The sequence below is a fragment of the Podarcis melisellensis genome (assembly GCF_964234715.1).
Source record: "Podarcis melisellensis genome assembly, chromosome: 13".
NCBI lineage: Eukaryota > Metazoa > Chordata > Lepidosauria > Squamata > Lacertidae > Podarcis > Podarcis melisellensis.
Window position 1 is genome coordinate 29,305,268 of NC_138545.1, and position 21,742 is coordinate 29,327,009.

The following is a 21,742-nucleotide window of genomic DNA, read 5'->3' on the forward strand; positions in this document are numbered from 1 at the left end:
CTCATGCCTTAAAAGAGTGAGGAGACAGCCTGCCAGGTGTTGGGACCAGGTCTTGCTCTTATGCCCATCCGTGTCTCCTAGATTCTGCCTATGTACCTTTTGAGTCATGTATCCTGATGCTCAGGCGATGTGCTGATTTCTTTCATAAGGATTTCTTTCAGGATTTCCCAACCCGTGTCTTTCACCCAAGGGTGGGGATCCAGAGTGGGGAGTAAGGGTGCTCAGTGTAGCGCCAATACAACACTCCCAACAATGCATTTGCACCATGCCAACAAAACTGCCCACTGCCTTGCTCTCACCCTCAGTTGCCAGAAGTGAGGTGCGGCGTTCGGGAGGCTAGAGAGCAACATAGCCGCCACACCACACCACCCTGCTGGCTACTCCTGCCCAAAGGCATCCATGCACATTCCTTGACATATGCAATGTTTATGTGTATCTGTGCCATAGGCCTCCAGCCCACATCCTGTAAGTACTTAGCAATATCCCTGGAGGCAGGGATAAGAGGACACCTACTAGAAAGGTGAAGGTGTGCCAAAGGGGCGAAAGGTTCCCTTGTATTCAGAAGCCTTTCTCTTGGGAATTACAGGGATAGAACAACCTAAATTGTATAGAAATTTATTCATGTATGCGACTACAGCAGGGAGAATGTTACTTGCCCCAAAATGGAAAGAAGCAGAAATCCCAGCAAAGGAAGAATGGATACAAAAACTTACGGAATATGCAGAAATGGTGAAACTTACCGGAAGAATAAGAAATCAAGATAACAAACATTTTTATAAAAGAATGGAAATAGTCTATTTAATATTTACAGATAAATCGTAAACAGATAAAAACACTGGGTGGATTACTGTAATGACCTGCAGCTACATAAGAGTATATATTTAAAGAAGATGAATAAATGAGTAAGTTAAGTTAATTTGGATACGCAGAAGACATTAAAAATAAACTTAAGGAACCGCAGAAAGAGGGGGAAGGAAGTCAAGTTTTTAAATGTCAAAATGACTGCAAAATCAGTGAGATAGATGATAGACAGATAGATAGAGATAGATAGGAAAAGTATAAATAATATTTTTTCTTTAAAAAGGTTCCCTTGCATCACTGCAAATGCTTAAATCAAAGCAAAAGAGTATCACTGTTGTGATCACCATCAGCCTGACTGCACCTAACTAGACATTGCAGGAGCACATGGGTGCCACCAAACTGCTTCTCCTTTCCCTGTCTAATTAGTAGTACCTAGCAATACAGGTGCCTGATGTGATATCACTGCACTTGGTCTTTCCCTGTTTCAGCTCCATTCAGAGTGTGGGAAACGTTGAGAATGATGGTAACACTTTTTTTTTTTACTAGGCGACTACTATGACAGTGTACTGTGCTTACTACAGTGGTAGTTGTGCTTACTACTACAACCCTCCTTTCCTTGGAAGCAAAGAAATTTGTGCAGTCTATGCATAAGTTTTCTCCTGCATCCGTACTCAGGGTCAAACTAGAATTCACACGAAAAGCACCGCTGCTGCTGAAAAACGTTCTCTCTCTCTCCTCCCCCTCTAATATCTAGGAGAACTTGATACCTAAGAATGGCAATGGGATTGCACCTGCCAACCGCCAACCCCTGACCTCACATTCAGCATCAGTGTGAAGCGGCTGTACACATACATAGAAGAACACACAGGGGGGAATTATTGTGCAAATGGAAAGTTGATCTTAGCACTACGTTGGAGACAACTAACTGTCTTGCTACCAGCCCTCTATCTTGCCAGAACTGCATCCTCCATGTGACCAGACTGTGGAACTGCCTCTCAATCTTGCCTTTGACCTGCTAGATATGCACCCAAGTCCCTGGCCAGTTTGTGGGCCTTGCTGTAGACTCTTCTCCAGCCTGTCCTAGCCTGAAACTTGTGGTAGTGAATAAATCTGTGCACTTCACGGTCACAGCGGAACATGATTTTTGCAGCCTCTGTCTCCTTCCACAATTCCCTGCATTGGGGTAAGAGCACCTCCAAAACCCAGCCCACAGTTAAATCCCATGCAGTCACAAGTCCTTTCTGCTTTTGGCATTACACCAGTTCCTTATTTGCTCTTACTCACTGGCGCAGGGGCTGTTTTCAGTGTGCACATGTGGTTTTTTAAAGTCTGCTTCAGTCATATCCTCTTGCAGCTATATCCTGTTAAAACTGAACAGGTTGGAACAAGAAATGACAGAATGATTTGAAAGGGGGAGAAAGCAGCAGACACATTCCAGGAACAACAGAACGGCAAGTGGAAGCAATTGAAAGGAGACAAAGGAACGTCATCAAGGAAGGTGTTCTGAGATGTCCTCTTGGGCATTTCTATGTGGACAGGAAACAGGTCCCAACACACACACACACACACACACACACACACACACATATAGTGGTACCTCAGGTTACATACACTTCAGGTTACATACGCTACATATGGTGCTAAATGTGGTGCTGGAAATCTATTTCAGGTGTGTGACAAATTCAGGTTTAAGTCTGGACGCATTCCACACCAGCCCCATCACCTCAAGGAGCAAAATGGCCCTGGCAGCCAACCAGCTGATAACTCAGCACCCAGGAGACATGTTTGCCTTCAGAGTAGGTTCAGCTAGCTCTGGAACATGCCTGAAAGCGACGTGAAGGTGTTTATTCTTATTACAGTGGTACCTCGGGTTACAGACACTTCAGGTTACACACTCCACTAACCCAGAAATAGTACCTCAGGTTAAGAACTTTGCTTCAGGATGAGAACAGAAATTGTGCTCTGGCGGCGCAGCGGCTCCATTATCTAAAGTGGTGCTTCAGGTTAAGAACAGTTTCAGGTTAAGAACGGACCTCCGGAACGAATTAAGTTCTTAATCCGAGGTACCACTGTATATCCCAACAGAGCTCTCTCTCTCAGGTGCTTATGTATCTGTGTTTTTATTTTATTTTAAAACCAAATATTTGCAGGAAACTCATGGTGGCTCAAAAGTCCCGATACAAAACCAGTGTGGTGTAGTGGATAGAGAGTTGGACTAGGAGTGTTGGACTAGGATGTGGGAGGCCAGAGTTCAAAGCCCTACTCAGTCATGACCTACCTCACAGGGTTGATGTGAGAATGCTGATATGGAGAGAACTAAGTACTTTACCATTAGCTCCTTCGAGGAAAGGTGGGAAATTCAGGTAAAGTAAAATTTTTGGAAAGTGGTTTGTCTGTTCTCCATGGGTTCGGCCACCTCCCAAAATATAATTTACAAACTTGGCACAAGAGTTTCCAAGCTGAGGGCAGCATTTGTTATTGACATCTGGATGACAGGTGCCATTTTGAATCAAGATGGCAGACCAAAATGTCACTTGGATGTGACTTTCACCCATTTTTTGGCAAAGGTTTGGTCACCTCTCAAGATAACTGGGCACAAGGATTCCTGAGCAGTAGAAGCGGCTGTCGTCGTTCAGATGCCGGGTGCCATTTTGAATCAAGATGGCAGACCAAAACATGACTTTGGCTTCGATTGGTATTTGGTGCGATTGATCCAGACTCACAAACTGCACTATCCATTTAAAAATAGCTTTTTTATAATAAAAAATTCTACAAATCCCCAGGCAGCTGCAGGCACTCCCCACTAGTAAATAAATGTCTTTTTCGAACAGCCACATCCATAGGAGCCAAATCCTTGGGGCTGAGGGGTCTTCCGCCCCCTCAATAAAATATTTGAGGGAGCTCCCCCCCCATATTTTGTTCAAGTTGGCAACCCTGGTCACATTTTACCAGCTGTCTGAAGGGGCTTGGTGCACCTTACTTGGCAAGGCATTCCACAGAGTAGTTGGCTCAACGAAAAATGCCCCAGCCCAGACAGAAGGAAGCACTTCTTTACATAGTACATAGTTAAACGGAAGAATTTGATACCACAAACTGCAGCAATGGCCACCAACTTGGCCAGCTTCGAAAGAAGGTCTTTAAAAAATTCATGGGAGATAACGCTATAAATGGTTATGAAGTATTTATGGGTTAAACCACAGAGCCTAGGACTAGTCGATCAGAAGGTCGGCGGTTCGAATCCCCGCGACAGGTGAGCTCCCGTTGCTCGGTCCCTGCTCCTGCCAGCCTAGCAGTTCGAAAGCACGTCAAGTAGAAAAATAGGTACCGCAAGTGCAAGTAGATAAATACTGGTAGGTACCGCTCTGGCGGGAAGGTAAACGGTGTTTTTGTGCGCTGCTCTGGTTCGCCAGAAGCGGCTTAGTCATGCTGGCCACATGACCCGGAAGCTGTGCGCCGGCTCCCTCGGCCAATAAAGCGAGATGAGCACTGCAACCCCAGAGTCAGTCACGACTGGACCTAATGGTCAGGGGTCCCTTTACCTTTACCTTTTACCTCTCACCCAAAGCAGCCCAGGGCAGCAAACACACCAATCCTGTTAGAAATCACGTTCTCCCAGCCCAAATATTTTCATGGTTCCCAGGATCAGTATCTTTCAGCCGTCAAATGCCTGCGTGAACAGGGATGTTTTTAAATTCTTCCTGAAAGTCCGTAATGAGGGAGACAGACACACCTCACTAGGGAGGACATTCCAGAAATGGGGTCCTGAGAAGGTTGATCTTGATACTATCTCCAATGTCAAAGGCAGCAGGCCTCTGAATACCAGTTGCTGGAAATCCAAAGTGGGAATAGGGCCATTGTGCTCATATCCTTCTTGTGGACTTTCCTGAGTTGTGGAGTTCGCCACTGTGAGAATAGGACGCAGGACTAGGTGTGCTTTTGGTCTGACCCAGTAGGGCACTTCTGACGCCCCCTACCATTCCCTTGCAATGTTTCATGAGGCCCAAGGGGGCCTGTACCTATTAAATAGTGGGTGGACATAGCAGACGACACACAGATTTCTCCAAGTAGTTCTTTATAAGTAAGCTGGAACTGAACTGAACTGAACAGCAAGCAGCTCAGCCAGCCTATTTTTATAGGCAGCCAGCTGTCAACACTGTAACACTGTTTCCCGCCTAAATTGACTGATGTGGACCTGAGTGAAAACTATATACACGATACCCCTGGTGGCCAGGGTGAGAACTTCAATACATAACAATACTCAAGGAAATGGATCAAAATCCTTTCCCACATGCCAGGCTCCCTATTTTCTCAGGTGATGCAGAAAAAGTTCCCTCAGAGCTGGTTCAAGACATTTTGCCGCCTGAGGCGAAGCAGGAATTGCTCCCCAAGTCAGGGTGTGTCACATCCAAGACCAGGCAATATAGTTCGGCACCTGAGGCAAAAAAACAAAACCCACCTCTCCCTTCCTCTGAGAGTAAAATAAAATAATAATAATAATGAAACAACCAAACATTTGCTGCTCTTTCACGACACCTGTGTTTTATTCCTGAAAGTAGACAATTTAAAACCACTGTCTAACGGTGCAAGGTTGCAGGGGAAGGTTTTCCAGGATCAGCACCCACTGAAAAAAAGTTACTGCGACTTCTGGTGCTTTGTGGGGTAGAGGGTGAGATTGTTTAGCTACAAATAAGTAAGTTGAGCAGTGAGGAGACAGCAGACACTCAGGCAGTCTAAAGAGCCAGTCCTAAAGCAGTATTAATTCCAAAAGCAATCATTTTTCCATTTGCTTCCCTTTCCCACGGCTGCTTCCAACCAGCCAGCTACAGACCTTGGGCTCGTCCTTTATGTGTTTACCCAGCTCTGCATAAGTGGCCCAGTGCAGTAGCCATCAGCTATCAATGGCCATTAAGCAAGGACCTCTTGCCATCCATCTGCACAAAAGCATCAAGAGAAGGTGACTCTGCAAGACAGAATAGTCTGCCCTATAAGCAGGGCTGGTTTTGAGACATTTGGGCCATTCTGTCCTGGCACCCACTTATATCAAGGTAAGGGTAATATTTGGAAACCCCCACCCCAAAAAAGTGCAGCCTACAGCAATGTGTCATACAAGACCTACACCCCTGATTTTCCCCACTTCTGTGGTTAACGTGCAAAGTGGGGTGCAAAAATCTTCCCTACAGTGAGACCCCCTGAATCCCATGTCTGTTCTTGCTTGAATAGCAGTTTATGCCCCCCCCCCTTTCCTCTTGCTTCTGCTGCAGTTCAAAGGAACTGGCATCTAGCACCAAGTGTTCTTCCTTTTTAAAAAGATTTTTTATTAAGAATTTCCTGTAATACAGTAAAATTGTGACTGCTCCAAGTGTTCTTTCTCACAGGGACAAGAGACCAAGCTCCCATCATTGGCTCCTTTTCTGGGTCCTTTTGGTCTTCCCCTCGCAGCAATGCTCCTCCTGGGAATTTGGGGATCCAGCCTCACAGTGGCCTTTGATCCTGAGGCCAGCGGCAGAGACCGGAGTGTGCTTTCACTCCAGCTTGAAAGCCCAAGGTCATGGTCTCGATTAATTTTCTCTGCATCGTTTGTAACAAAGCTGGAGAACACTCCAGTGGACTGGAAGGATGAGGGTGTTTGAAAAAAAGAAAAGAAATCCAGCAAAAAATAATAATAATTCATAATGTATTCCTACTAGGTTTAAAAAAACCCACAACCAGTTTCCTAAAAGCAGTTCCCCACATACAAAAGCTAGCATATCAGGGAGAAAGATTCCAGCCCAGTCCATTTGCTGCTGGGCTAGTTTTCTACTTGCAATGATTATGATTATTATGAGTAGTAGTAGTAGTGTTTCTCTTTATGATGAGGAAGAATTTACATACAGAACTATTACAACAACAACTAGGATTCCTTACTATCAGTCTGGATTGGAACAGTCCTTTCTCACCTGTTATGCTGTGTGGGGAGACCTGGCCACTTCTATAGGTAGGAGGGCAAGCTTTGGGAGGTAATGTAATCCTATCCTTAGGTTCACGCAAGTCCTTTCATAACACCTGCCCCCCTCCAGCCCAACACAGGTATAGAACAGGAGAACGCCAAGGCTAAACTCAACCTCTTCATTCTGTAAGCTAGCTGTTAATACATGGAAATACTGTATATATATTTTGATAAAAATTATTTGTCTGGTTAGATATTTGGTTTATTTATTTAGTTAATACAAAACAATTTTTATACTGTTCTTGAAAACCGCAGAGACCACAAAAACGTATTACCACCCCAGAAATCAACAAATAAAACCAAAGTCAGATTAATGTTTAGTTGTCTAATAGTGCCCATGCCATGAACAAGAAAATTTGAAGGTTCCTAGAGAGAAAATCACAGCCACATTGCCCCCTACTCCTATCCTGCTGCTGTCACACGGCTGTGAGCTCAGCCATGGTTTGGCTCAGCAATACATCCGAATGTGGGCTTATAGTTTATCTCACTCTGGAGAAACCATAATAAGCCAAAGCTTGTTCTATGGATAAGCTGTAGCTAAGGTTTCTTCTATGGCTTACTGCTCATAGGTTGTCCCGGAGAGATAAACCATGAGCTTGGGTTTGAGAGTAACAGGAAGGCAAACCACGAGTGAAGTGGCTTTCTAGGAACCCACATCCTTACTCATTCATGCAAAGCCACGGTTTGGCTGAGCATTATGCACAAACTGGACTGGTGAGCATCATGGCTCAGTGGGGGGATTTGAACTCTGGTCTCTGAGACTCTGATCACTATATGGCATTGGCTTTCCATGCACTTAGCTACAAATCAACCATCATGTCAGGGAGGGAACTAATTATGACAAACTTTGGACAACAATTATAAACATGGTTTATCTAATTTATAATGACAGGGAAGTAGCATTTATTTATAAATTTTGTAAACTTGATTAAATAAAAAAAAAGCTCTCCAAGCGAAATTATAGATAAAAACACAGCTGAAATCCAGAAACTAGTTAAAAGCAAATTTACATAAAGCCATCATGGTGCAAAACAAAGATAAAACCTATAACCAACAAATCTGGGAACTAAATCATGTGTCTTGCTGATAGGCTTCCTGAAACAGAAAAAGTTTTCAGTAGGCATCTGAAACAACGTAGTGAGGGGGCCTGTCTGGTATCAATGGGTAGCCATTTCCAAAGTACCAGTGCCGTCGAACTAAAAGATCGCCTGCTCATAAATGCAACATGGACAGTATGTGGCACTTTAAAAGTGAAAGTTCCATAAACCAAAGCAAGACAGATGCTTAAGTAAACTGGTTCCAAGTCATTAAGGGCTTTAAATACCAAAGAGGAATAACACTGAGAACAGTCCAGTAACGAATCAGTAGCCAATGCAGATCGTTGCAAGGAAGTATAAAATGCTGGTAGGATCTTACTTCCTGATCAACTTCAAAGGAAGCCCCACATAGAGTGCATTGCGAGTTCCCAGTGCCTCCCATGATCAAGTTATCCTGGTCCAGGAATAGTTGGACCAGCTGAAGATGGTGAAAGGCACGCCTAGTTGCTGAGGCCACTTGAGCCTCAAATGACAAAATGGTACCCAGGAGCACCTCTAGGTTACATACCTGATGCCCTCAGGAATAGAAATCACCCAGGCAACAGATGGGTTTATCCAACACAAAATGTAAAGCGGTTTTAAACTACTGATTTGTGGCAACCTTGTGGCTAGTCAAAAGCTTTTCATTTGATGAATATGTAACCCCTGGAATAAGCCAAGTGTTGGAAGTGCCTTAAAAATGTGGAGACAACCGTACAGCGGATTTTCGCTTTAGCTAACGTGTTTTGGAGTCAAACTAATACCCAGATAGAAAGTTGTTTGGCATATTCTCTTTACCTAAAGACATTACTTGGTTTTAAAACCATCTATGTAAATGAGCTAATTCAGGTAAAGACACAGGGGTTTTATTATATACCAGCCTCTGCTTTATATCAGATGTTTTGGACTACAGTTCCCATCAGCCCCAAGGCAACACAGCAGCCTATATAATTGTGACTGTGAAGATACTGTATGCAAGATAATGGGGGCAATCTGTTGTATCTTCTTAAAGAGAGCTAGCTGCTTGAGGAGATGTGAAGTATGATCTGGCACTAATGTCAAATTTGGTCAGCTATGTGAAAGTAAAAGAGGGGCAGAATATGAAATGGTTGAGAGACCACTACCATTCACTAATTTCTGGTTTGCAAACAGTAGATTTCCACATATGGGTGCTTCCTTAACTTGGCTACTATTTGTGGTGCGTGCGTTTTTCTGCATTATTGTTCCAGCAATTCTTTTTAAAAACAAAAAGGTAACAGTTTTTAAATCTAACATACATTTTAACCAACACAGGTATTACATTTCAACCACAGAACCAGGAAATGCAATCCATTTAAATCAAATTTAAGCAAAACACCTGAAAACAGCCCAGGTCACTGAAACTCGCATTCCGCAGGAGGGGGACGAAAGGAAGTTCCCATTGCACAAATAGGGTTAGCTGTGAAAAAGTAATGATTGGAGTCCTGCTAACTAAAATCTTGGATTTTTCCCCCAGCACATTATGAAGATCAGAGCCCATTACTCTATTTACTCATCGACCCACAGGATATATCTTTTTTTAAAAAAAAAAATTACTCCCCTTTCTCAATTTGCGTTAATGGCCACACCTTTAATTCCATCGGAGGAATTTCCCCAAACTTCCTATAAATACCCCTAATGGCTGAAGGATCTTTTCACACTCCCCTTTGGACACAGAAGCAGCCAAGCCTCTCCTGCTCCTGGTGTGTTCCTTCCCGGCAGAAGTACAGGCAAGCCGTCATCCGGCATCTCGAGAGGAGGAGAAAAAAAAAAGTGGGAGGAGGTCCAGCGCAAAGAGATTCAAAGGCTTTTGAAGGATGAGCTCAGAACGAAGTAAGTAGAACTTTGGTCAGCCCGTTCTAGGCGCCTGGCGCAGAGGTCGAGCGAGCTGGTAAGTTGCATGCATGCTTCGGGACAAGCGCAGCTGGGTTTTGTTATTTATAAGGAGGGTAAATCTATTTACCTACTCCCTGCTGAAAGCCTGTTTCATACATTTGTGGGGCGGCGGATGGGAAAGGAGGAAGAGTCTCAGGTTTAGCAGAAGAGTTCTCTCCCAACCCCCCAACTCTGCGTTACGCCAAAATAGCAGATTTTCTTATGGAAAGGATGGTGGGCTATTAGGTTTAAAGTGGTTAAGGTAAAACCAGCTTGGAGAGATTTTTGAAGGCTAATAAACCTTGGGCTTGTTCGTTTGTTTAGGTCTTTTCTCTGAGCAAGGGGCTGATTCCGGTTTTTAGTCTTAAAGGGGCAGGGAGACTACTCTTTCGCTCAGATTTCCCAGCCTCCCTATTTAATCCACGGGCTCCAGAAGAAAAGCCAAGTTCTTTCAAAAGTTATTCTCGGTTATATTTCGTATCGTTCCTCAAACGAGCTCGAAGGAGACACTATTTAAGTTTCACAAGAGGTCCCTGTGACTTTTAGGAAAGGCTGAACAGCGTTAACCTCTGGAACTGCCTGCCGCATGATTCCCTGATCTCCACACTCCTTTTCGGCGACTTGGATTTGCTTTCTAATTTAGTTTCAAGTCTGCGGGTGGAGATCTTGATCTCCCGGCAGGTTGCAATAAAAACCGGCCAGGATTCACTCCGGGTTACTTTAGCAAACAAACGACGGCAGCAAAACTCCACTCTAAATTGCACTGCAGAGCTGGGTCTTTGCGTGGAGGCCTGCGAGCGCGGTTTAGTTTTGGTACTCGAAACAACTTCCAGGGGTGAGAGTTAAATTCTCAAGGTGCTGTCTTTTCCACCCGGCTCAGATTAGCGGGTCTACTTATTGAAAACACAAGGACACACACACCCCTGCTCACCCTCGCAAGCCTCAAGTCCGCCGCCTCTATTAGCTAAAAAGTGATTTGCCACGGGCCACCCAATCGAGCCGAAACCACGCCCCGCGCGCAGGCGCGTCTCGGTGGCTCCCGTTCCCACGCCGCTTTTTAAACCAAAGGGCGGCGGGCCAGAAACTTCGGAATCGGGATGTGTATAAGAGATAGTTTGATCTTCTGCCCCTCCCCCCGACTCCTTTCCCATCTCCAACCCTTAACGCGCCCCAGTTCTGTTTTACGCTCGAGTAGGGATTTTCTGATTTCCCCCCCCCCCCACGCATCCTAAATATGTGGAGAGGGGGATTTAAGACCTCTCCATGGGGCGGCTTCTTACTTGAGAAAATAACTAGTGTATGCGCGAATTGCCTGCCCCGCCTCCCCCACTAATGAATTTATTTGCAAAAAATAAAAAGCCGCCAAAAAGGGCTGAGCAAGGAGATGACTTACTTCGAGGAGAAGGGAGAACAAAAAAATCAGCAAAAGTACCCGCTGCGGCCCGGCAGCAACACGTGGAAGCGGGAGTGCTCTAGCTACTTCCTCCGCCTGCCGGAAGATAAACGTGACCAAGGGGAGATCCCTCCAAAGGAACAAGATCCCTTCCTTTACACCCCTCTCCTAGTTGTGCGTAATCAGCCGGTAGAGCACGAGACACTTGATCTCGGGTTTGTGGGTGCGAGCCCCACTTTGGGCAAAAGATTCCTGCGTTGCATGGGGTTGGACTAGATGGCCCTGGTGGTCCCCTCCAGCTCTACAATTCTATGATCTAAATACTGTACAGGACTTCTCCCTCTCCTCCTTGCCTAGTGTGGACAAGCCCTTTGGGGACCGAACTCCAGTTAAAATAGAATGTAGGTTTGCGTTTTAATAATCTTGGAAGTATCAACCTATAGTGCGCAGAATACTTGCTGTATCACGCTAGGCCAGCCAGCAAAAGCCTTTCCTTTTGTGTCTCTTATTATTGATTAAAATTCAGGCCAGGGGGGCTTGGAACTTCTCTGAGGGCCAGGTTGGCACTGCCACCCATCCTCCCTGTAGCTATGGCTCTGAGATGAGTAGTACATCTAGCTCCCCAGTTTTGTAACTGAAAGTGGGTGAGTGACCCTTGGATTAAAGATGGAAAATGAATGTGGATTTATATTTTTTTGGGGGGAAACGTGTGTTTCTAAATCATGCTTTCCTTGAGCTTGTTTGAAAGGTATTCCTTCCTGTCATGTAGGAAGGTGAAATGTCCTTAAAAGTGGGACTGGGAGCCTGGGAGATCTGACCTGCAGGATGCAGCCCACTGGGAAGTTTTCTTGTACAACCTCATGGAGCCAGTGATACTAGTGCTGGTTTAATTTATATCAGTGAAACAATTCTTCCATTATTCCACTGACTATATGACCTCATTCATTCTCTCTCTCCCTCCTCCAGGTGTTATTTTCCTCCTGATCAGCATTGCACTGTGGGGATTGATGTGCTCAGCTACACCCCTGCCAGAGACTTCCGGGTACCCAGACTCCGTCCTCGACAATTTGGAATTTGTGCTTAGGATTAGGAAGGATGTTGCTAAAATGAAGAATGATCTGGTGAGTTGTAGCGAGCAAAAGAGGAAAATGCTGGGCAAGGAATATTGCAGAGATGAAGGTGTACAGTTTGTCTAGAGCAGCCTTTTTCAACTTGGTGCCCTCCGGGTGTTTTGGAACTACAAATCCCATCAGCCCCATCCAAGCGCGGTCAGGGGTGATGGGTGCTGTAGCCGAACAACACTCGGAAGCCAACAGGTTGGATAAGGCTGCTCACGATCAAAGCCTAAATCCACAGCTTATGCACACTGGCAGAAGCTGTGGATTTAGGCAGCTATCCAAAAGAGATGCTTTGGTCAATGATCTAAAAAGATTCCTGAGACATCCTGAAGGACCAATTCCAGTTCTCCGTATTATATCCCTTATTTACCCACCTTTTAAAAATGTGTCAACTCTTTGAAACTGCCGCTGTGAATCTCAAAAGTACAAAGATCAACTGATGATCCTCCCCAAATATTGTGTCAGGACGGGTTTGAGCAAAAGGTGGAGCCCAGTCCTGAAAAACTGCCTAATTTATCCTGTATATAACACATCTCCCCAGTAACATAACAACTTGGAAAGTGATTGTGCCCTGACAGTTATTATTTTGCAGCTCTTGGCTTTGAACCACTGTAAACTCCAGTACAAATAACTTATTCCCATTGAGCTGAGTTCTCGGATAAACAAAATAGTTGGCAAGTTGTTCTGGTATGGGACTCCGTTCCCGGCATTTCCTTGAAATTGCAGCTTGCCCCGGAGACTTAACCTCATAGAGAGCGTAGCTTTCTCCCTTCTAGCGTTGTGGAAGTCTCTCCTGGCCCTGGCCCCGGCCCCATTTAATCTGAACAAATGGCATTGATCCTACCTTTCCCAGCATTTGTGAGGTTGTGCCAACCTGGAAAGGTCACCTTCCCTCAGTGACAAAAGGATAAAAATTGTTTGCAGACAGTGAATAAAGCTTTGGCATTCTCGTTGGCTTCCCTCAGAGGGCGGAGGGGCTAGTTTGACTAGATCTGTCAAATTATCGTAAAAATGCATTTAATCCTCCTCTTATCCAAGCCTAACTTAAACCGGAAGAAAAATCACGCTGTGATGAATGCCAACATTTGCTGCTCAGTCTGCCACCCTTTGGCTAGAATCAGATTCTTTGGTTTGGGTTTTGGGTGTGTGATATTTGCGTGTTGGTGCTTTCAGTAGTTTCAGTGTGGCATAATTTACTCCAATTTTGTTATGAAAAAAGGCAGAGGTTTCTGCAGGTCTCTTTCCAAACACTAGAAATAGTATTCATAAGTCTCTTCCTCTGACTTCTGAGAGTTCATGCACTTGAGAGCATAACTTAGCTTCCTATCATAAGGACTGGAAACTTGGTGGTTTGCAAACGCTGCACTCATAAGTTATAACCATTCTGCACTACTGTAGTGTTCCTATAGAATTCACACCTCCCTTTATTCTATGAAATAATTTACTGCTGCATTCCAAGTGATCCCATAGATGTTGATCTGTCTATTGACATGTAGTCCTTTAATATGGACTCCTTATTCAAGTGAAGGCACTAAATAACAGGGCATGTTAGGTTCTTGTGAGAGCAGGGCAGAGACAAGGTCTTGCATTAACAGAATGAGTAGATAAGGTTTCTGTACTCTTACGAACTACAAGGCTGGGTGGTGGGCAGCAAGTATTGGGGAGCCCTTGCCTTCCTGGTAGTATCACCAATTCCTTTTTAAAGTACTGTAAAATATAAAGGTGGTGGGAGCTCATGGGGTTGCCAGTAGCAAGCTATATGTCTGTATTGGCTACTGGGGCCTCTGTCTCTCCTGACCTCAACTCCTTGTTTCTCCCTCCGCCTGCTGCCCACAGCGTAAAGAATTCAGGCTTGGCAGTGACAACGAACTGCAACTGGTGCAGGAAATCCTGCGCATCGAGCAAGTTGATTATTCCCATTGTCGGAAAGACCTCTGTAACAAGGTGAGTAGAAGCCACCGTCCGGCAACAAGCCCAAAGCAGTTATATTTCCCATTCCTGTTAATGTGCAATTATATTTCCCGCCTGTTCCCACCGCCCCAGAAAGTTCCAGGGGGGAAAACAACAACAATTCAATAAGGTGGGAGGGAGCTTTGCAAGATCTGTTTACAAATAATGCAGGCAGCAACGGGTGGAAGGAAGCCAAAACCAAAAGGAGTGTTGGGTCCTCAAAAAAGTGAGCAAGCGGCTTCCTGCCTGCCTACCAGCTTTGGAAACTTCTTGCCAGGCTTCACACCTCCAGCTTCTTCCCACATTTATTTCTCATGTCTGCTATGAGAAACAGCAAGTGTCTGTCATTTCTCCATTTTTCTTTTAGCTATAAAGCTGTAGGGAAATGCTTAGAGAACTGAGGCCATTTCATTTGTGGGACAAAACGATAGCACAGTTATAACATGGGCAATGGCCAGTTTGTGACACCCTCTGTGAGCCCCATCCTTGAGTGAGCCTGCCTCCTCGTTGCAATAGGTCTAGGGGGCTCTTGCTAATGCCCCTCACCTTGCTTTGGGTGTGGTCCTTCAGCAAATGCCTGACTGTGCCTCCAATGCAAGGAGATGTGTGTTTGGATGAGCAGGGTCTGTGGCAATAATTCTATGTGTTTTGCATACCTTATCCTTCATGTCAAAATCTCGGTTAAGATTGGCAGTCCACGCCTGACGTAGTAGTTGCCTGGCCGACTGCCAAAAATACACTTTTTGAGGGTTAAGGGGGAATTCCTGTTGGTAACCAAACCAGATGTTATCCATTTCCCCTGGTGCTGCAATCGTGACTCGGCGCGTTTGCAGGTTAAGCAATGAGCCAGCAAAGTAAAGGATTCTGAGTGGATAAGATTAGCTATGTACTTAACAGAAGGGCTTGCTCATGAGAAACAGAAGGATCTGCCTTTTCTGATTGTGAAAGGGTGGGGAACATAACTTTAGAAGAGGAAAGAATCTCAGGGGCATCTAGACAGCCATGTGAAAAACTGTAGCATTACGATTTCCAGGGGGTAGCTCTGTTTGTTGGAAGCAATAAAATGAGTTTTATGGCACATTTAAAGTATGCTGTACTTGACTAATTTTGGACAAACTAGTTATGTGGAGGTGAATCTTTTTAGGTGGCAATGTGATGCTTTGCCAGGGTGGGGGCTCCTCATTCTGGGCGTAGCACTGGACCTCTGCCCCCAAAGTCCAGCCCTGATGGCTTCACTGCATTTATAATGGCACAAACTTTTGTGGATTAGAGCCCACTGCACCAGAATATCTAGCATTAGTATGTTCACTGATATATTGGACAACTTTATTACAAATCAACTAGGAGCATTACAAATCAACTAGGAGCATTCTCTCTACTGATTTATAATAATGACTTCCCTTGCCACCCACACAATAAAATTGTTGGTTATAGGTGCAATCTTAGTTTTACACACACACACACCCCTCTTCCAAAATGAATGCCTATGTGCCACATGGATTCTGTTTATATTCAATACATGCTTTCTCTTTAGAACTACATATGCACATTCAGTTGAGCATGGACTATGAAATTGGTAGCCACCAGCAAATTAAAACAAATTACACTTTAAGGCTAGCTGTTAAAAATCACTGAGGCTAATATGTATCTAATAAAGTTTGGTTATAGTTAACCAGTGGCAAAGGAAGAAGACTCCATACATGCTCAAATACCCAAATATTCTTCCCTAGGTCCCCTCCTTTCACTCAAAATGAGTTCTGAGGCTGATCACGGGCTCAAATGAGGTTTGGTGAGGGGGTACCCTTTTCCAGGGGATGTTCAGGCACACCTCTGTAACATGTTGTGTATTCAACTTCACAAGAAGAGGAATATTACCAAATAGCCAAGTATCCCTGATAAGAGCAGGCTGAGAAAAAAAATCCCCTTCATGTTTTCTTAGCACACAGCAAATATTTCTTAACAATCTTATTGCTGTCGACCTGCTCGGCGAAAGCTTGAGCAATGACATAGATGTTGGACTCTATGCCTTTGTACGTAAGGAGTGTCAATGTCTTGGCTTGCCTACTATGGTAAAACTTTTTCTCCTCTTGCTACTACTTCTGAGGGACCCTCTTAATTTCCCCACTTTAAGTTAATATTTAAACCTGTAGCTTTTTTCTGCGACAGGGGAAACTGAGCCTTTTCCTTTATACCAACTTGAACTGTTCATTTGTTCTTCTGCTCTCTCTCCCCACCACATATGATCAAACTGAGCCACTTCTAATATCTCATCTCACATGGTTTTACTTACACTCACAACACTAAATTGGGTTGTTGTGTATAGGGTTTTAAGAGTTTAATCTGGTTTGAGAGGCATTGCTTTCAGTGATCCACATCAGGTGTGAAGAAATTTGTGTCCCTACTGAAATACAGCTCCCATCATCTCTGGCCATTGGCTATGTTTGCTCAGGTTCATGGGAATTGTAGTTCCATAAAAGGTCCTCATCAGCCTACGTGGAAGCACATTTCTGCCCTGCTGTAATGATCTTGCTCTGTAGATGCAAAAATGGATTGACTGTACCTTAACTGCCCTGAGAATGAATGTCCTAAATAATTTAAACAAGCCCCCTTTTTAAAATACTGTCAACACTCTGGATGTGAAAAATGGTGGTCGCCAGCCTAAATGGGAACCAGGAAAAGTTGTGTGTGTGAGCGAGAAAGTGATCTATCCAGACAAAAGTTGTAACCCTTCTTCCCCACCCTTAAATCTTGTTCTTGCAGGAAGATTGCTTCAACCAGATACAGACAGGCCTCAGCACCTACCAGCACAGTCTCTCACACGTTGCCCAGATCCTGCCAAGTTTCTCTGAGAAAGTGACTGGCCTCCAGCTGGACCTCTCAAACCTCTCCACCAACATCCACCGGCAGGTGAGAAGCTGGCTTACTACTTGCTCAGCTTGGGCTGAGGGAGGGGGCAGAACAGGTGGGCAGGAGGTGAGAAGAAGTCCTTGCATGCTTGCACCAAGTTCTGTGGGAGCAGGAATATCCGTAGCCATTTTAGCAGGGTCTGTTGCCTGCACAGTAGTTGCTTCCCCTCCTGGAAGAGTGGTGATGCCCCTAGTGATGGCAGCAGCAGTTGCACCAACCCAGATGCATATTCTGGCATGGCTTGTCTTGGCTGCTATTGTAGTATCAGTGTCTGTTCCACCAAATTCCATGGGCAACACAGAGACAGAATATGGAAGACTAACTGCAGATGAAGACTGTTTCTGAGACAGGCAGCTCATTCCCTCTGCTTTCCTTGGCCTCATTCCTTCTTGATTTCTTTTGGAACATATTGATTAGCATGTCAGGGTATTAATCTTAGATACCTCTGGCTGTCCTTGTGTCCTTTCTTCAAGGAACACATGATTGTTAAAGGGTATAATTGTTTAGGATAATTCCTGCTCATGGAAATCGATGATCCACAATCCCCTCCTCCTTAAGACACAGCCCCAGGAACTTCAGTTCTTCTCCCCTTCTCAGTGTTCCCAATTTGCAGGCATGGGGAGCTTTGTAGCCCTGAAGATGCAATTCTCATTATCCTGGACCGCTTGCCATGCTGGCTGTGGCTGATGGGAATCCCATCCTGATCTAGAGTTCTCTATATTTAATGTTGCGAAGACTGGTACTCTGTATTTCAAGGAATGTTTGATCTCCCTTTAGAAAGCTTCTTAGCTTCTCTAAGCTCTGGGGTTGCAAGGTGCAAAAAGGGTACCAAGTTAGGCCGTCCAGCTGTCCAGAAAAAATGATCCTCTAAGCACTTAGCAAACAGCTGCATTTCAATAATGGATGTGATTTCTCTTCTCCCCACCCCACTTTCTATCTTCCTGCTTCAGATACTTGAGAGTGTGGTGACCACTGTCACCTTCCCCCAGGGAGAAACCCTGGACTTGCAAAATCAGAGAGCTATTGGAAGCTATCTTGTCGTCCGCAACCTTGAGAAATTCATGGAAGCGATTGCCCGGGCATTGAGGCATTGTTATTCATAATGTGAAGGGCTAGAGGATTCTCCCATAAGACCCTGGAGTGGAAGGGTCCTGTGCATCCTAAGGAGGACCTAATAGGTGATGATAAACTGAAACAAGAGGATGTACCTCTTCTGCCTGGACTCTTCCCAAACTACAGAATTCCAGCCTCCTAACTTTTTATTATTTATTTATTGTATTTATTGTAAAGTTTTAAAAGCCGTTATCATGCAAAAGCAAGAAAAACAAAAGGCACAAGAATGTTTAAAGAAGCAGCAGAACACCATATGCATCGTTTTTAAGAAGTCACTCTGTGCCCAGTCTGATGTTCTGCTGCTACCAGCAGGAAATGACTCTTGTTAACTGAACTAATCTTTATCTTTTTTATAATCAAAAGTCAAGTAGAGCCCCACGTTCTGGTGTCCCTCCAAATTAATTGGACAGTCTTCTCCGTGTTTGGGCATTTAGCATTTCTGTTTGTGCCAAACTAAATTCCTTGGGAGTTTTTTAAACTAGCCTTTTTAAGAGACTGATGCAGGACATCTTTAGCAGTCGGGTGTTGTTGATGTTTTTATCATAGTGTTGACATGAGACTCCTGCAACAACTCCATGGGTGAACTATTGCTATCCTCCAGATGTTGGACTCCAGTTCCCATCAGCCCTAGCTAGCATGACCAATGCTCTGGGATGATGGGAACTGGAGTCAACCCAAGACATTGGCTACTTCTGGAATTGGCTCATCTCAAGCATTTTGTAGAATTGCAATTTTGAATTCGGCTTGAAATGAAATGTACTCTTCCTGTGATGCCAACTTGACATTTGTATGGAAAGATCTTGTTTGCTTTGCTGGATTTCTAGTGAAATATCCTTAAGAGTCAATTCCTACAACTGCGTGTTTTTAATTTATTGTGCTTATTTATTTTATTTTTTTATTTATTGTATCTTAAAAACAACAAATGATCTGCATCTTAAAATTTGCCCTCAGACCTTTAGTCATTTCTCTGGTATTAAGAGTATTTATTACTTATTTAATATTTATACCGATAACTGTCAGATTAACTGTTTGATACGAACCTTTGTTTATCAAAGGCAAGGGAGTTTCAGCAAGTTTTACGTGTGCATCTTGCAACACTTACAGCCTTGCTGTGGCGCACATGTCAAGATGAATGCAATGTTAAATCACTGTTTAATATTTAAACATTAAGAGTACTGGCTATTGGTAGTCAGACCGAACTGCAGGGGGGTGAACAATAAGAGTATCTAGTTCCCACCTCGGGCAGTCTTCTGGGTACATGCTGGGCTGTGCATCTTCTTGTACTTGTTATAGATAAGTAACACTGAATATGAACCATAAGCACACATACCTGTTGTTGTTGGAGCAGCACCAGTAGATGATAATTCTGAAACTGCTACGAACAGTTGCTGTATAATCAGTGGATCCCCGATTTGGCCAGAGGCTGCCATCTAAATTTTCCACAATCCTCGTGTTGGCGGTATTGTGAGAAACTAAAATGGCAGCTAGACTCCGCTGCCTGGTGAATCATGTAGTACTGGGCTGTAAAATAAAGTTAACACAAACATATTTGCATCAGCCCTTGCAGTTGCATGAAGCAACCCACTTCACCCTGCTGAATGGTAGGGCTGGTCCTGCCTTCACACCACTGATGGGGAACCTGTGGCCAGTTACAGGCTGCTGGACTCCAGCTCCCATCAGCCCCAACAACTGTAGTCAATAGTCAGGGTTGATGGGAGCTGTAGTCCATTAAACCTCTGGAGAGCCATATGTTTCCCCACTCCTGCTTTAGACAGAGAGATGTATCTAAAAACCAAAGCATTAATTGCTCGTTTGCTATGTGATTTATTCCTGTAACGTTCTATGCTAGAGGATCTTTTGTTTTTACTGAGGTTTTTAATAAATGTTAACTTATGATTGTAAACTGTTTTTGTTATTTAAATGAACTTGTTTTACACCAATGTAGATCATCGATCTGTGCAGAATTCCATTTTGTATTTTGTTTAAAATCGCTTTGCAGTTTGCTAGAGAGGTACAATGTTGCTTGTAGATTTTAGTCCGCCACCGATGCTAACTGTTTTTTCCTTCAAAACTGCACCAGAACTCTTGCTAGCTTCACATTCTTCCATTACAAGCCTCTGCAACAGAAGGCAGCTGGAATGATATGACTTGTAAATGTCATGAGGTGATAAAGAAATATCTGGAATTTGGCTAAGAGCCTAAGCTCAGCTGAAGCATTCCAAAGCATTTATTTTTGAAGCTGTTTAGATTTTCTGTCGCATCACTGTAGTTGTGCTTTCATTGTAACTGTAAACTGCACTGAACACCCCACACGATTAGAAAAGGCAGGATATAAATACCTATTTATTTGACAATGATGCTAAATGGAATGGACATGGTACTTTTAAATTTTATTTATATTTTTATTTTAAAAGGTAGAAATAATTGGCCACTGGGTCATTGATTAGTGCTTAATATTTCTATTTAGAGTCTCTCAATGCTTCCATTGTAATACCAATCAGGTTTTAATTCTGTTACTACTTCTTCCGAAAATGAATTTTATTTATTTTATTTATTATGATATGGTGTATGCAATTTCTGAGTAGAAATAAAAATTAACATTTGTTCAATCAAAAATGTGGTGTTGAAGTTTATTAATGTGTTGAGACCCAACTGAAGCATGAATGAAAGCAAATGAAGTATTGAAGTAACTAATTCATACAAGGTGAGGTATAAGTTGGGGGAGCTGAGATGTCCCCGGTTAAAAAGTGACATTGTTCACATGCCAAAGACAGGTCTTATGTCTAGTTTCCCCATCTGCAACCTAGGAATAATCATAGGCCACCTTATCATGAAAACAACTGCAATGATGGATTGAATCCAAAGGCTGGAATTCTACATGCCTGTAAGCCCTACTGGATTCAATAGGATGTACATCTGAGCAGAAATGTTTTGAAATAGACAGACTTTGGAAATTGCCCACCCTTTTGCTCAAGACCACCCCAAAAAACATCATACATACATCACAGAAGGAGGCGGTCTACAGCAGAAATCCTGTCTCCCAGGATACCTGTTAATGGTCACTGATTGCTTTACCTGGGCAGTCTAGCCATTCCTTTGTGATGGGTAATAGTTTAGTTCCTGAATCCAGGTCACAGGCTCACCCTATTCATACAAAAATACGCCCTTGAGACAGGATTTGTAAGCAAACAACAATGGAGAGGCTTTCCCATTTCCTTTCTCCTTGCAGAGAAATATTTGAGCTCACCAGGAGAGTCAAAATGGCTTCAGGATTGCTCTCCTGCACTATTTCAGACATGTGGTTTATATACTTATGTACTATGTGCTTGCCTTGTACATTTAATTTAGATCAGAGACCTTAGAATTCTTATAACACCAGAGGCAAAAGTGAGCAGAGAAACGGATGCAACTCTGACCTTTGTACCAAAGACAACATTCCAGTTACACAAAAGCAGTAAGCTTCTATGCACACCCTACACATATCTCGCTATACAGGAAACCCAGA

General features: G+C 43.8%; 1 protein-coding gene across 4 annotated transcripts; it reads left to right on the forward strand.

Annotated features, from left to right (window-relative positions):
- The first annotated feature begins 5,669 nt into the window (after positions 1-5,669).
- CSF3 (colony stimulating factor 3) lies at positions 5,670-20,852 on the forward strand. Of its 4 annotated transcripts, none has more exons than XM_081886548.1 (5): positions 5,670-9,714; positions 12,116-12,270; positions 14,104-14,211; positions 16,978-17,124; positions 18,075-20,852. In XM_081886548.1, exons 1-5 carry the CDS (start codon positions 9,699-9,701, stop codon positions 18,225-18,227), a joined length of 579 nt encoding a protein of 192 aa, XP_081742674.1. In that variant the 5' UTR covers positions 5,670-9,698; the 3' UTR covers positions 18,228-20,852. The 4 variants fall into 4 exon arrangements, with proteins under 4 accessions (XP_081742674.1, XP_081742675.1, XP_081742676.1 ...); XM_081886549.1 differs by having other exon boundaries at positions 7,615-9,772; positions 18,075-20,851; XM_081886550.1 differs by lacking the exon at positions 5,670-9,714 and adding an exon at positions 11,031-11,323 and having other exon boundaries at positions 18,075-20,851.
- The last annotated feature ends 890 nt before the right edge of the window (positions 20,853-21,742 follow it).

Excerpts from the sequence above, each read along its gene's own strand:
- CSF3 (XM_081886547.1), top strand. The coding sequence starts at position 12,082 with ATGACCTCATTCATTCTCTCTCTCCCTCCTCCAGGTGTTATTTTCCTC. Across the intron at positions 14,212-16,977 it reads GGAAAGACCTCTGTAACAAG|GAAGATTGCTTCAACCAGAT; the intron begins GTGAGTAGAAGC and ends TTGTTCTTGCAG. Across the intron at positions 17,125-18,074 it reads CCACCAACATCCACCGGCAG|ATACTTGAGAGTGTGGTGAC; the intron begins GTGAGAAGCTGG and ends TTCCTGCTTCAG.